The sequence below is a fragment of the Cucurbita pepo genome, chromosome LG18 (genome assembly GCF_002806865.2).
Source record: "Cucurbita pepo subsp. pepo cultivar mu-cu-16 chromosome LG18, ASM280686v2, whole genome shotgun sequence".
NCBI classification, from domain to species: domain Eukaryota; kingdom Viridiplantae; phylum Streptophyta; class Magnoliopsida; order Cucurbitales; family Cucurbitaceae; genus Cucurbita; species Cucurbita pepo.
In genome coordinates, this window is record NC_036655.1 from 1293400 (window position 1) to 1308713 (window position 15314).

The window sequence follows — 15314 nt, forward strand, 5'->3', positions numbered from 1 at the left end:
TGTTGGGTTTTATGTCCTAAAACTCATAGTTTGTAAACAAAGATATATTCTATTTTCAATAAAGTTATTATTGTTGTTTATTCAGTAAAAATTGTTATTGAATAAAGTGAACTTTACGATCATTAATCTAAATCCAATAAACTAAGAACACTCTGGCTATAGTATGATTACTTGAACTATATGTAGAGACATAAGAGTGGATCAAGTTCAAGTATATAGTCAAAATGATCCATAGTATGGGGATAAGGCTGAGTACCTTATCCTGGGGACACTATGGATGCGGCCTACTTTTGTATATGACATAAACAATGGGATCACTAAATTATACATGTGGAAACATGTGAGTGGGGGTGTCCTATGCAATGAGTATTGCATAAGATTGGACTATGAAGAAAATCACTCTCACTTTATAATGTCGTTTACTGTTGAGACTGATTTTCTTTTCATTCGATGACCTAGGTAACTCGATTTTAATCCTAAGCTAACCATGAACTCCTGGTTATTCGGAATTATCCTTAGATTTGCATGGGTGAGAGTGACTCGAGTTCGCCGACTCAACAGGCCTCCCATTTAAGGGGTAGACTGGGAGAATGGTTGGGGACGTGGGGTGCAAGATGAAATTCACTCCTACCCACTTTTAGGGACAGAAGAGAGGTAGTTCCCTTAAGCACTGACTCCAAGTCTTGAACAAGGGGCCCTATCCTCTCATTGGCTTGAGAGGGATTCGGTTTACTGGTTAGACCACAAACCAATTGTTCATTAGAGGATCAGTGAGACATAAGGAACAAGAAGTAACTTCAGGGGTAAAACGGTAAATTGACCCAGCTCTAGTTACGAACAACCTGTGAGGATCGACTTACTAATCATGGTTATATCAAATAGACAGAAATATATCTATAGTGAGGGGAGTGCAACTACTAGGCTATAGTGGAGTGTCCTAGTAGTTAACGAATGTTGGTTAACCAGGTTAATGAGTTTAATCGGTTAATCTTGAATCGTTGGAGCCCATGATCTATAGGTCCATTAGGTCCCTCTGCTAGCTCATATCGGACTAAACCATAGAACAGTGTGACGAGTGAGTTCGAAGTGTTCGAATTCAAATTAGGGAATATGCGTTACATATATACGATATATTTAACCGCAATTTTATTTTATTTACGAATTAAACGAAAAGAGAGAATCTGAGATATTTAAATAAGATTTAAATATCTTAATCAATTATGTGTCGGAATTGACTGGGATTGGCATTTGAATTAATATTAAATATTAATTAAATAGTTTAATTAATTATTTAATGTTACTTTAATTTGAAATTCATTATTCAAATTAATTGTTGAATTAAAATGAAGAAAGTCAAAATGTTGACTTTCATCTAATGGAAAAATCATGTTAGTGGAATTTTGAGGTGTCAAAATTTGGTTTAACCAAACTTGCATGTTTGCCAAATAAACCCCACAAGTTTGAGTGGAATTTTGAGTGTCAAAATTTGGTTAACTCAAACATGCATGCTTGCCACATAATCCCAAACATTTGAGTGGAATTTTGAGTGTCAAAATTTGGTGATCTCAAATTTGCATGAACATGCAAACATAACTCTATAAATAGAGTGATCATGGTACATGGAAGGTCTTCCTTGGTGAAAAACCTTAAAAACCTCTCACAAACACTCTCTTCATATATACAAAAGCCCTCCCAAGTTTAGTCACTCACCGGATTCCACAATCCCATTCTAAGGCTGGAGGATAGTGGAGAAGACACTAGTGGTGGTTCGAAATTGGTTCGTGAGGAAAAAGAAATTTGAACTACAAAAGGTTAGTATTCAAACTCATTAAGTTTTAATACATATGAACGTGCTAGTTATTTACTATAATTGATGTTCTAAAAGTGCCTAAGATCCAAATTGCTTCCGCATGTGTTATATTAAAACCATCACATACAACACATAATAAACTAACTCCAACAGTAAGGTCACTTACCTCGATGGTCTTGGTTGAAGTCACTCACAACGAGCTAATCCTAGCGGTTAAATACGTTCTATGATAACCACATAAAAACTTACGAATCTTTCATAACATACCCTAGCTAAACCTCATGCTATTTATCAAAATAAACCCCTAACACAATCTGTCTTTGACGGTCAGGAACCATACTGACCTCGGATGGGAAAACTAAGGGCAGAAACGACTTCGAAAGGGCCAAAAACCTAGGAATCGATATATTATAGTGATACCGAGCCACCAAGCAGAGCTGCCGAGCCGACCAATTAAGCCGCCAAGCCGAGCCGCGGGATTTGACGGAGCCGAGCCGCCGTACACGTCAAGCCGAGCCGAGAGCACGCGTGCAGAGCCGAGACCAAGGCTGCAGTGCGCGTCCGTGTTGGGCCAAAATGCACAGGGCTCGCGTCCGTTCCGTGGGCTGGTCCAGAGGCCGAATGTGAACCCGACCTGTTCTCCTTCGTCTTCCTTACCCGAAATCTCGTGAAAACCCTAATCTGATGTGCTGCCGCTGCCGATGCCGATGACGCAATCCCTTCCGTTTCTGACGATGGTATGTGGTGTCCTCCTCCTTCGTTCCGACGGTATTTCTTCTTTGACGCAGCGATTCCGACGTCGATGTTAACTTCTACTCGACTCTTCCTCCAAAACAGGAACACAATCGGTTTCGAGAACTCGTCGAACAAGAAAACTACCCAACGAACCACCCACACGTTTTCCCGGCTAACACTCAATTTTCCCGTACTCTCAGACACCCTCGAAAACCCAAAAAGTTTGGAGAGAAAAATTCGTTTCCAAGGAAGGAAAAGAGTTGAATACAGGAATATAAAAGGTCTTTATGACTTTTCCATTAAGGTAATAACTTCCTTGTTGAAAATCGCAACTTTTCCGGCTCGAATAAATGCATAACATAATATCTTGTCATTTATAGAAATAAAAATAAAATCTTAACCAAAGAAGGGAAAAATGGAAAATCTGAATAGTTACATCAGGTATGTGTTATATCTGTGGTCATGCAGGTCATGTGGCCAGAACTTGCCCTACAAGGAGCTTGGGAAATCCAAGGGAACCCCTTAGAGGACCGGTCATTCGAGAGCCCACCATACAAACCCGCCCACAGACTAGGGCATATGCAACGACCAGTAAAGATGCGGGAACATCCGGCACCGTGGTGACAGGTACGCTTTATATACTAGGACACTTTGCGTTGACATTGTTTGATTCTGGTTCTGCCCATTCGTTTGTTTCTTTACCATTTGTTAAAGAAGCAGGGTTCGTAGTAGAACCCTTAATGCATGTATTGTCGGTTGGTACCCTAGCAGGTGTAGACTTAGTTACGAAAAATAGACTAAAAGACGGACAAGTGGTAATAGCTGGACAAACCATCCACGTAGACTTTAAAGTAGTGGATATGACGGATTTTGAAGTCATACTAGGAATGGACTAGCTAGCCAAAAACTTTGCTAGCATAGACTGCCATAAGAAAGAGGTGATATTCACACCTCCAAACGGACTCACCTTTAAGTTTAAAGGAACCTTCACAGGTACCACCCCAAAAATAATATCGATGATGAAAGCGAGACGCCTGGTACAACAAGGGGGGTGGGGGTTTCTAGCCTGTACAATAAACACAAAAGGAAAGGAAAAACCAATAGATACAGTATCCGTAGCAAACGAATTTATGGATGTCTTCCCAGAGGACCTCCCGGGAATTCCTTCATCGTGAGAGGTAGACTTTGGAATAGAACTGGAACAAGGAACGGGACCCATCTCTAAGGCCTCGTATTGCATGGCACCAGCAGAACTAAAAGAACTTAAAACACAACTGCAAGACCTATTAGATAAAGGCTTCATTCGACCTAGCGTGTCTCTTGGGGGTGCGCCAGTTTTGTTTGTAAAAAAGAAAGACGACTCAATGCGTATATGCATTGATTATAGGGAATTAAACAAGAGGACGGTAAAGAACAAATACCCGTTACCCCGTATTGAGGACCTATTTGACCAACTTCGAGGGGCGACAGTGTTTTCTAAAATAGATCTTCGATCAGGATATCATCAAATTAAGATTAAAAATGAAGACATACCGAAAACAGCCTTTCGAACCATATATGGCCACTACGAGTTTGTGGTGATGTCTTTTGGTCTCACCAATGCCCCAGCAGTATTTATGGAATTAATGAACCGAGTATTTAAGGAGTGTTTAGATTTGTTTGTGATCGTGTTCAAAGACGACATCTTGATATACTCGAAAATGGACTTAGAACACCAAGAGCGCCTTTGCAAATCCTTAACTATCCTAAAGGAGAACAAGTTGTATGCCAAATTCTCCAAGTGCGAATTTTGGCTATGACAGGTTTCGTTTCTAGGGCATGTAGTGTCTAAAGATGGAATTTTCGTGGACCTCAATAAGATAGAAGCTGTCACAAAGTGGAAACGCCCAACAACGGTCACCGAGATACGAAGTTTCTTGGGATTGGCGGGTTACTATCGAAGGTTTGTCCAGGACTTCGCTAGAATAGCCACGCCTCTCACCCAATTGACAAAAAAAAGGTGTACCTTTCGTTTGGGACGATATTTGTGAGGCCAGCTTTCAAGAGCTAAAACAAAGACTAGTATCCGCCCCAATGCTCATAGTTCCAGAGAGTTCTGTGGGATACGTGATTTACAATGATGCATCCAAAAAGGGGTTAGGTTATGTACTGATGCAACATGGCAAGGTTGTTGCGTATGCGTCATGCCAACTAAAGGATTATGAAAAAAACTATCCTACACATGATTTGGAGTTGGCAGCGGTGGTGTTCGCATTAAAAATTTGGTGACACTACCTGTATGGCGAAAAGACCCAAATCTATACAGACTATAAAAGCCTAAAATACTTGTTCACACAAAATGAATTGAACATGAGGCAACGTAGATGGTTAGAGCTGGTAAAAGATTACGACATAGATATCCAGTACCACCCTGGAAAAGCAAACGTAGTCGCTGATGCACTGAGTCGAAAAGCAGTACACTTGTCAGCCCTCATCACAAGGGAGCCACCAGTGCAAACTGATTTCGAACGAGCTGACATAGCGGTAGTAACCGAAGAAGTGGCAGCCCAAATAGCCCGACTAACAGTGCGTCCCACGCTCAACAAAGGATCATAGACTCACAATGTGGGGATCCAAGCCTAAGCAAAATCCTTGACCAATTGAAAGTAGGCCCAGTGGATGGATTTTCTAAGTCAATGACGGATTATTATGTCAAGGACGTTTATGCATGCCACCCATGAGCGAAATAAAGAATGAAATTCTAACTGAGGCACACAACTCACCCTTCTCGATACATCCAGGTGGAACAAAGATGTATCAAGACTTGAAACAGCACTTCTGGTGGCGAAGTATGAAAAAGGATATCGCGGAGTACGTGAGTAAGTGTCTAGTGTGCCAACAAGTAAAAGCCCCTAGGCAGAAAACCATCGGGCTACTACAACCTCTAAGTATACTGGAATGGAAATGAGAAAACATTGTCATGGATTTCATAGTAGGCTTATCCAAAACATTAAAGGGCCATATGGTAATTTGGGTGGTTGTCGATCGGCTGACAAAGTCGGCTCACTTCCTACCGAGTAAGGCAACATATATAGTAGACAATTGGGCCCAACTGTATGTTAAAGAAATTGTGAGGTTGCATGGAGTATTGGTGTCAATTGTGTCAGATCGGGACCCACATTTTATGTCAGCCTTTTGGCGTGGACTCCAAAAAGCGATGGGTACCCGCCTCGACTTTAGCACCGCCTTTCACCCACAAACGGATGCCCAAACAGAACGATTAAACCAAATCCTGGAAGACATGCTTCGGGCATGTGTTATGTATTTCACAGGGATTTAGGACACTAAACTGCACTTAATGGAATTCTCTTACAACAACAGCTTCCAAGCAACCATCGGATGACACCCTTTGAAGCTGTAACGACCAAAAAAAAATTAAATAATTAAAATAATTAAAATAATAATTTTCCGTAAACTACTCTCCACTAACCCCTCCTTCCTCTCCCAACTATCTCTCCTCAACCAACTCATCAGTCAATATCCCAAATCAGAATACTGGATCATCTAGGGTTCCTACAATGAAAAAAAAATACAAACGACCAGATTTACAAGGAGAGTTGGAGATTTAATTTGGAGTGAGATCTTGTTGTTATTACGGTAAGTCATGTTTCATATTTCTGATCTCTTTTTCATTTATCTAGATCAGATTTCCTTTTGGTTTGTCTAATTATTCAGAATTAGATCCCTGGTTCTCTTGCCCAGTTATTTAGATTTTTAGTTATGATGTTAGGTCATAGAAAAATAACTAGAACATATTTTCTTTTCCTTTGTCTAATTATTCAGAATTAGATCCCTGGTTCTCCTGCCCAGATATTTAGATTTTTGGTTATGATGTTAGGTCATAGAAAATAACTAGAACAGATGAGGCAAATATTTGTCAATAGAGTAAAGAGAAAATACAGAGAGTAGGAAAGAAAGAAGTAAAAGAGAAAATACAGAGAAGGCATACAGACAAAAAAAAATAGAGAAGTAAAAGAAAAAAGTACATAGAAATATAGAGGAAAAAAAATAAATAGAAAAGGCAGGGAAGAACTAAAAGAGAAAATATAGAGAAGGCCAGAATAGAAAATCAAAAGAAAAAAATACAGAGGAAGAGAAAAAGAGAAGGGAAGAGTTGGGAGTAGAATGGATCCGAATTGACCAAAAATATGATGAAGTAAGAATCGATTAAAAATTGGTCAAGAATATGTCTTGAACAAAAATGGAGGGAAAAAGCAGAGTAAAGAAAGAATATCAAAAGACAAGAGAGAAGTCAATCGAAATAAAAAATAGAAAATGAAATCTTAATATAAATAGAATATATATATAATCTGTGTAAATCTATTTAGAGGTATATTATAATGTTCCAAGACTTTATCTATGCAAAGTATTTAATGCTCGCATGAAGTTTAGCACATGAACCATTGTAAGAGTTAGAGAATTTAACATGAAATTGATGTCATGGATTCTTATAGGTTGGCTTTGATATAAAGGGAAAAATCAAACTTTCATTAAAGATAAATTGGTGACAACCGTATAAGCTAATCAGGTAAGTGGCCTTACTACAGGATAGGCTAAAAATTGTATGAGTTACGATGTTGTATGAACTATGTCGTATGATGCGGTATATGAGTTATGATGATGTATGACTTATGATGATGTGTGGGTTATGATACCTGATGATGTGCTCAGTATATATATATATTTTGATGAATGTTTGATGCACTTTGTGGCAATATGATGAGTATGATGATTGCGTGACGTTTACCTTAATATGATGATGTTTTTCATATTGAGCATGCTATATGATGATGAGCGTCATATTGCTTCATGTCGCTAGATCGACATAGAACACAACCCTAAGAGCGTGAAAATGATATTAATATAAATATCCACGAGTATGTGTTACCTAGAGTAACAAAGAGATGAGACTAGAGGGTTGTGTCAGAAGAGACATTATGATGGATTTAGAGGGACCTCATGCATATTGTATGTTCATAAGCATAGGGCTACTTCCCCTAGAGATGATGAGTGCGGACGCGCACCGTATGATGAGCGCGAATGCGCACAGGTGCGAATGCACACAGATGAGGGTGTTCATGAGGCGCATGACACTATGGGGTTCCGCTGACCTCCGGACGTCGCTACAGATTAGCTTGACCAGAGGGTCCAGGGGGTGTGCGAGCGCCCTGGGGACTCACACTCGCACGTGTGAGTCGTGTGTAGGGAAGTACTACACATCCAATTTGTCCGAGACTGGAGGCCACCCCTAAGATGATTAGAGATAGGTCCCTAAATCATGATTGCATGTGTTTGCATTTGCATGGCCCCCTATAGTGGGGCCACTTACTGAGTATTCTTTGAAATACTCAGGCCATGTGCCACATCATTTTTCAGGTAAAGGCAAGGCGCACTTGTACGGAGGACGGCGACATCGCGAGTAGAGACTGTGGCACGTATTTAAATTTCTAGGGTAGACTCATTTAAATTTCTAGTCTTAAGTTAGAATAGGTTGTTTTGCATTTCATTGTTGTAAATTATTTTGTATTTGTTTTTGTTTTCTCTAAATTTCAATATTTCATATTTAAACACGTAAGACCATGGTAGTGTTTTCCAGAGAAGAAGTTGTTTTAAACGTTTTTTGAAATTTACGTTATCAATTATGTTCATGTAAGAGTTATATTTCTGCATTATAGATGAGCATGAGACGTTAGTAGCGACTCTGAGTATGTGAAAATTTAGGGTCGTTACAGAAGCGTTGTATGGAAAACGATGTAGATCCCCATTGTGCTGGGATGAAGTAGAAGAACGAGAACTTGTAGGATCCGAGCTGGTCCGCATCACCAATGAGGCGGTACAGAAAATTAGAGAAAAGATGCGCACCGCACAGAGTAGGCAAAAGAGCTACGCCGACGTTAAATTTAGAATTTGAAGAGGGAGACCCAGTGTTCTTAAAGTAGCTCCTATGAAAGGCATTCTAAGATTCGGACGAAAGGGGAAGCTAAGCCTCCGATTTATTGGACCGTTCGAAATTTTAGAAAGAGTAGGTTCGGTAGCTTACAAACTAGCTTTACCACCTCCACTCTCAAGCGTACACGATGTATTTCATGTGTCTATGTTAAGGAAATATATTGCAGACCCTACGCACATAATAGACTATAAACCTCCCGAAATCGAGTAAGATTTAAGTTATCAGGAGAAACCGATTAAAATCTTAGCCCGAGAAGTAAAAGCTTTAGTAATAGAAACATAGGTTTTGTTAAGGTATTGTGGCGCACCCACCAAATTGAGGAAGCTACGTGGGAACGAGAGGAGGAAATAAAGGAACAATATCCTAAGTTGATCCACGAGTTCGAAACTTTCGAGGACGGAAGTTCTTTTTAGGGGTAAGTAATGTAACGGATCAAATAAAAAAAAGGGGGGGGGGGGGTCGTCGGCAGAACCGAAAACTCAAGCGAACGCCGGAGTTTTCGCTCGCACATGACCCACAAATGGCAGCCGAAGGCTGGGATGCCACAGAACTCGACCCCGACCTTCAGCCACCCCAAAAGACCTGCAAATAACAAAAAATAGAGAAAAATGAGGAGGAACAAGAAAATCCGACGAAACTCCGGCAAGGCCAAACCATATGAACTCGACATCAAAACCTCCATTTTACGCAACAAAAGTAATCCTAGAACCTTTTACACACATCAGGGGTAGATTTAGACGAATCCTATACGTTGAACACCGTCGGCAAGGGAGACGGAAAGTCGGATTTTCGAACTTCTCCAGATCCGAGAGTGTGAGGCCTTTACAAACTAAATCTATACCAAAAACGGGGTTAGGGGGAAGAAGAGACTCGGGGACGGAGGAAAAAGGAGGAAAAAAAGACGTCAAAACGACGTTAACGAGGAGAGAGAAAGGTCGCCAGAAAAACGCGGAGGCAACCAGGCAAAGAGGAGAAGTCCAACCCGAGGGCCGGATCTTGCAACCTGAACCGAACCCAGTACCCGACGGTTCCCGCGACCCAGTCGCTTCAGCCCAAAACGTGTAAAAGCCCAGTTACGGCCTAACCCGACAGCCTCGACCCGAGACCTATAAGCCCAGTCCAACGCTGACACGCCCAGTCCAGCCCACCTGCACATTCCCTTCAACCGGGTCGGCTTGTCAGCCGCGAACGACCCGTCACTCGCGAACGATCTGAAACCAGCGAGCGATCTGATAACCCGCACCTCGACCTGAGACCCCTGCACACGCGTCGCCCCTTGGTTGTGCCACGTGGCACGTCTGCAGTGCGGCTCCCCTCGGCTCCGGTGGCTTAATCGGCTCGGCGGCGGCTCCTCGGCTCTAGCGGCTTATTCACCTCGGGATACTTGTTTCCAGCCCGTTTGTCAGCGTTCCGACCCTCTCAGACTTAGTTTCGGCCCTGTTTAAGGTAGATCATTTTAAGGTCGTATTTCACGAATTCAAGTTGGAAATTAATTATGTTTGTGAAATACTAACGAAAGTTACGAATGAACCAATAGGAACCAACCACCAACAGAAGCGTAGAACGTTCACGAGGAGATAGGAGCTTACGTTTATATTCTAGGGAGTACTTCGGCTGAGGCCTACCAAGTGGCCCACCCATCGTAGGTTACGTGTTAAATGCTGTTTGTTGGCACGTGCCCGTGGAATTCGTACATGTCATTAAATTGTATGCTAGTTGATTGTGCTTAAGTACGTAATCATGTGAACGTAAATGTATGCTATGTATGCTGCTTAGTTTGATGTGATATGTTATGCATGTGACGATATGTTGTTCTTGAATGATTATAGCATGATTGTATGGAATATTTGAATGTAAACAGCATGAATTGTATGACATGAAATATGGTAAACTGCATGGAAACATAACCCCGATAAGAATATGTATGATACGTATAGAAATGAAAATGAAAATGACATGTAAGCATGAAACATGACAAGGGGTTATGTTCATTAATGATAAATGTAGGACTAGTGGGGACCTCATGCATATTGTATGTTCATGCATCTGGGGGGATACCCCTATCCCATCACGAGAATACAGACGAGTACATCCAATGACAGGACAACGATCGTTATGCTTTGCATAGCGCTGCCATGATGGTTACTAGTTTTAACGGGTCCTGGCATAAGGGGCTCCCAGAGTATGCCCACCGGATACGGAAAGTGGCCCAGCGGTGTGCGAACTAACTGGTGAGCCCATACTCGCACATATGGGCTGTGTGTAGAGTATATGGTACACGTCCACGATTACCCGTTAGGACAGCACCGTAGGAAAAACGAAACGAAACGAAACGAAACGAAATGAAAGATAGGTCCCATCATTTCATTGCATGTGTTTGTTGCATAACCCCGATAGGGGGTCACTTACTGAGTATTCTAGAAATACTCAAGCCTCGTGCTACTTTACTTTTTCATATAAGGGCAAGGCACCCATGTGATATCGACAGCGGCATCGTACACCTCGAGACCGTGGCACATGCATAGGGAAGTTGTTTTTCCATTTCATAGTCTAGGTTGAATTCGGTTTGCATCATTAGTATAGGTTAGTATATGTTGATTTGTATTTGCATAATAAACCATAGGGTAGAATAAGACATTCATTTTGGTTTTGTTCATTTTCCTTTATCCCAATAATGTGTAATGTTCTTTTCCTTTCTTTCCCTTGTAATTCTGAGGTAATAAAAGGTGAGTGTAAGTCGCATTTATGAACAGGGCCATTAAATGTATATTTCGCATTTCAAGGTATAGTAATGACCTTAGATTAAATAGGTAAAATTTAGGGTCGTTACAGTTGGTATCAGAGTCAGACATCGAACGATGTGTAGTCTTTTCGCTGTTCCTCAAAGGGGGGTAGACACGAGGCGGTGTGCTAGTAAGGACGCTAGGCCCCAAAGGGGGGGGTGGATTTGGGGGCAGTCCCACATCGATTGGAGGAAGGAAAGAGTGCCAGCGAGGACACTGGCCCCGAAGGGGGGTGGATTGTGATGTCCCACATTGGTTGGGGAGGAGAACAAATCAGCATTTATAAGGGTGTGGAAACCTTCCCCTAGCAGACGCGTTTTAAAGCCTTGAGGGCAAGCCCGAAAGGGAAAGCCTAAAGAGGACAATATCTACTAGCAGTGGATCTGGGTCATTACATTTGCTTCCTACGAAATATCAAAATTATCACAAGTTCTGTACTGAGGTCAGATAAAAATATCGATCCACGTCATTAACTCTAATGAATTTTGTTTTTCTCTCCTAATATTAATATTGAACCACTTAAATTCACTTCATCAATGATGTCCATAGTCATGGAATTGTCATTAACTCTAATGAATTTTGTTTTTCTCTCCTAATATTAATATTGAACCACTTAAATTCACTTCATCAATGATGTCCATAGCCATGGAATTAGGGGTGAGTCTTGGTTTAGATTGGTGATTATCTTGAGTATGGCTTCAACCACACATAAACCTTCAAGCATTGCGTATGCTTAACTTTGGAAGTGAACTTATGCCAAGTGGTATTTTTGTTGAAAACTTAATTATACTAGAGCTATGGTTTTGCATAAGATGTAAAACTTTGCCAATGTTGGGACAGTTGTCCAAACTTGAGGTTCTTCACATTTATAACCTAAGAGGTGTAAAAAGTATTGGAGATGAGTTTTACGGGAATTATCGTGACAATAAAACTCTATTTCCTAAATTGAAAACATTTGAAATTTTAAGCATGGAAAATTTAGAGCAATGGAAAGATGTTGCTATTGTGATGAATTGTACAATTTTTCCTCATCTCGAAAGCTTAACTATTTGCTTTTGTGACAAACTGACGAATATTCCAAACATTTTTGCAACTCATAGTCAGAGGATGGAAGCTGACACGGTGAATGCAAGGTTATTTTCAAGTTTTCAAAGTCCTCCAAAGCTTCGATCTCTAAGCATTTATGATTGTACAAGTTTGGTAAAGCTACCAACCTGGTTAGAATGCTGTAGCTCACTTGAAGATTTGTCGATAGGCAACTTTCGTGATGATATTTCCCCTCCAAATTTGCAAAATATGCAAAACTTGTCTTCATTAGACATCAAAAACTTTCATAGTTTTCCAGAGGGGTTCGACGGTATTCATAACTTGAAAACATTGAAAGTTAAAGGACCAATGGAGGGTTATGATTGGAGTCGATTCATTCCCTTCAATTCACTTGAAATTCTTGAGTTGCATGAAACAGGAACTGATAGTTTAACACAACTTCCTCGACAGCTTGAGCTCCTCACTTCGTTAAGATCCTTGCATATTGAGAGTTTTAAGGGCATTGAATCTTTGCCAGAATGGTTGGGGAACATTACATCTTTGGAGCATTGAAATTATGGTATTGCAGAAATTTGAAAAACTTGCCCTCGAAAGAAGCTATGTCAAATCTAACTAGATTGAATCGTTTGGAAGTGTATAAATGTTCCCAACTAGATGTTGGTGAAGGTAGTGTTGAACGGGAAAAAGTTTCGCATGTACCCGATGTTTGTCTAAGATAAATATTTTATATTTGTTTCTTTTCTTTATACTTCCTTTTTTTTTTTTAATGTTTTCATTAGCATAAGTAAAATTATCGTTGTATTCTTTGTACTTTAACAATTGTATTAATTCTGTTAATTAACATTAATTACTACGCTTTCATGGAGATTATTTTTTTATGTATATATTTTTATAGATATTTTCAAGCTAAGTTAAAATTATTTTTTTTTGTTTGTTCGTTAAATTTGGCTAAAAATTCAAATATCTCAAAAATTAAATGGTTTATCGGAATAAAATTCTTTTAATCTATTTCTCCCATCACAGTTATTATTTTTTATGGGTACTGTCACGTCTAGTTTTGTTTGATGTTTTATTTAGTTTCATTTGACATGTTTCGGTGTTCGAGTCTAAACATTATTGTAGTAGTTTAAATTTAAAATATTAATTTAGATAATATGTTACGAACATGAGAAAGAAGATTCAAACTTATAGTCTATGAACAGAGATATTGCCACTCTAACTGTGTCAACAAGCTTTTATTAATTTATCGGTTAGTTTGGTAATCTTTATCATATATCCATTTAAAATATATGATAAAGATTTAAATACGTAGATTTTTAAAAAATTAGTAATGTGGTAAAAAGTTTTGTCTAGTTTGAGTCCATGGATAACTTTTTTTTAAAATATTAATAAGAAAAACATAACTTTCTAACAACTTGAAAAGAAAATTGAATCGCGATAAAATTAATATTTGGTTTGAATTAGGTTGAAAAATTATTTGGGAACTAATTAGTATGCGACTTCAAATTTAACCACTAGGTTATAGAGTTTTGGTGATTCAACTGATAAGCCACTTAAAATTCAGTTAACAAAGAAAATGTTTGATGACATACGAAAATGTTTGCCACCTTGAAAGAAAATGCGTTTATTTCATGAAACACAAGTCAGATGAGTTTGCCACTTTGAAAGAATGAAAAGCTAAATTAAATATTAGACGGGTTAGAAACTCAAATGCTCAAAATTTGACAATGAAGGATAATACGAGAAGTTAGAATTAAAAGCATTTTATGTAGATAAGGGAATTAGATTAATGAAGGTAGTTCACGATAAGACAAGATAAAATGGTGTTGTTGAAAGAATGAAAAGAACATTGAATGAGCGGGCAAGAAGTATGAGAATTCATTCTAAACTGCCAAAGACATTATGAGCTGATATTGTGAATACAAAAGCCTGAACTCAAACGCTTTCACTTGAGAACTTTTGACTGCGCTACATATGTTCATATTGATTTAGAGAAGAAAGACAAGCTTGATGTTAAGGTGTGAGTGCTACTTCATAAGCTATAGTTCTAACATGCTTGGGTTCAAGTTTCAGGATGATAAAATAGAAAAATTTTGAGAGATTGTGACGTGACATTTGATTAAAACGTCTTATATAAGAACAATGAGAAGAAAGATTTAGAGACTACGAAGCAAGTAGGAGTTGACGTTGAGTTGCATAAAAATTCACCTAGTAATGTTGTAGCAAAAACACAAGAAATTGTTAAAACGGCTGTTGAGGAACTAGAGGTGGAGCAAGTGACACTTGAGTAGGTTGTGAGGAGACTATAAGATATTCACATTCATTACAATATCTGTTGTTAACTGATGAAAGAGAACTCGAGTCCTTTGACGAGGCCTACGATGAGTTAATTAATCTTTTTGATAATTGAACTCTCCATTGTTGTTTATTAAAATTTACTTTTAATTTTGGAAATTGATAAGAATTATAAAGCAAAACAAATAAATTCATACTATTTAATTTTAAAAAATTAAAAAATTAAAAATTTATTAAACATTTTTTAAATTTAAGGACAAAAATAGATACATGCAAATTAATATTATTGTTTAATTCATTTGAGCGTTAAAGCTTGCAACCTTGTTTTAATAGTCATTTTGAGACAAAAAATGGGAGCTTGCCGAGTCAAACATCGAAAATTTGCTTGCCCACCTACCACTTTCGCTATCTTCCTCGACACGATTGAGAATTCTCCCATGATCTTTTTTGGCGAGGTATTCTGAAAAAATTTGAAATGGTTTCGTTTGAAGTCAAATTTTTTAAATTTATACGACATAATATTATCAAGTTCTTAAAAGATATAATGTTACCTAACTATTCTGACCAAAATTTAATACCATCAAAATTCTGAATATGCAACGGATTTGTAACAGACGGCTAAGAACTAGAAGAGGGTCAGTAGTCTCTCCCGTTG

The 15314-nt window shown here is 38.9% G+C and overlaps 2 protein-coding genes across 2 annotated transcripts in view; both read left to right on the plus strand.

Moving 5' to 3' along the window:
- Positions 1-3441, plus strand: part of LOC111780474 — a 5882-nt gene extending 2441 nt beyond the window's left edge. The window contains exon 3 of the mRNA XM_023660893.1: positions 3014-3441. Within this exon, the coding sequence (XP_023516661.1) occupies positions 3014-3441 (428 nt within the window). The remainder of the gene's footprint in view (positions 1-3013) is intronic.
- Positions 3442-12145: 8704 nt separating this feature from the next.
- On the plus strand, positions 12146-12916 carry LOC111780475 (disease resistance protein TAO1-like). The gene has a single exon (XM_023660896.1). The coding sequence runs from the start codon at positions 12146-12148 to the stop codon at positions 12914-12916; it is 771 nt and encodes a 256-aa protein (XP_023516664.1).
- The last annotated feature ends 2398 nt before the right edge of the window (positions 12917-15314 follow it).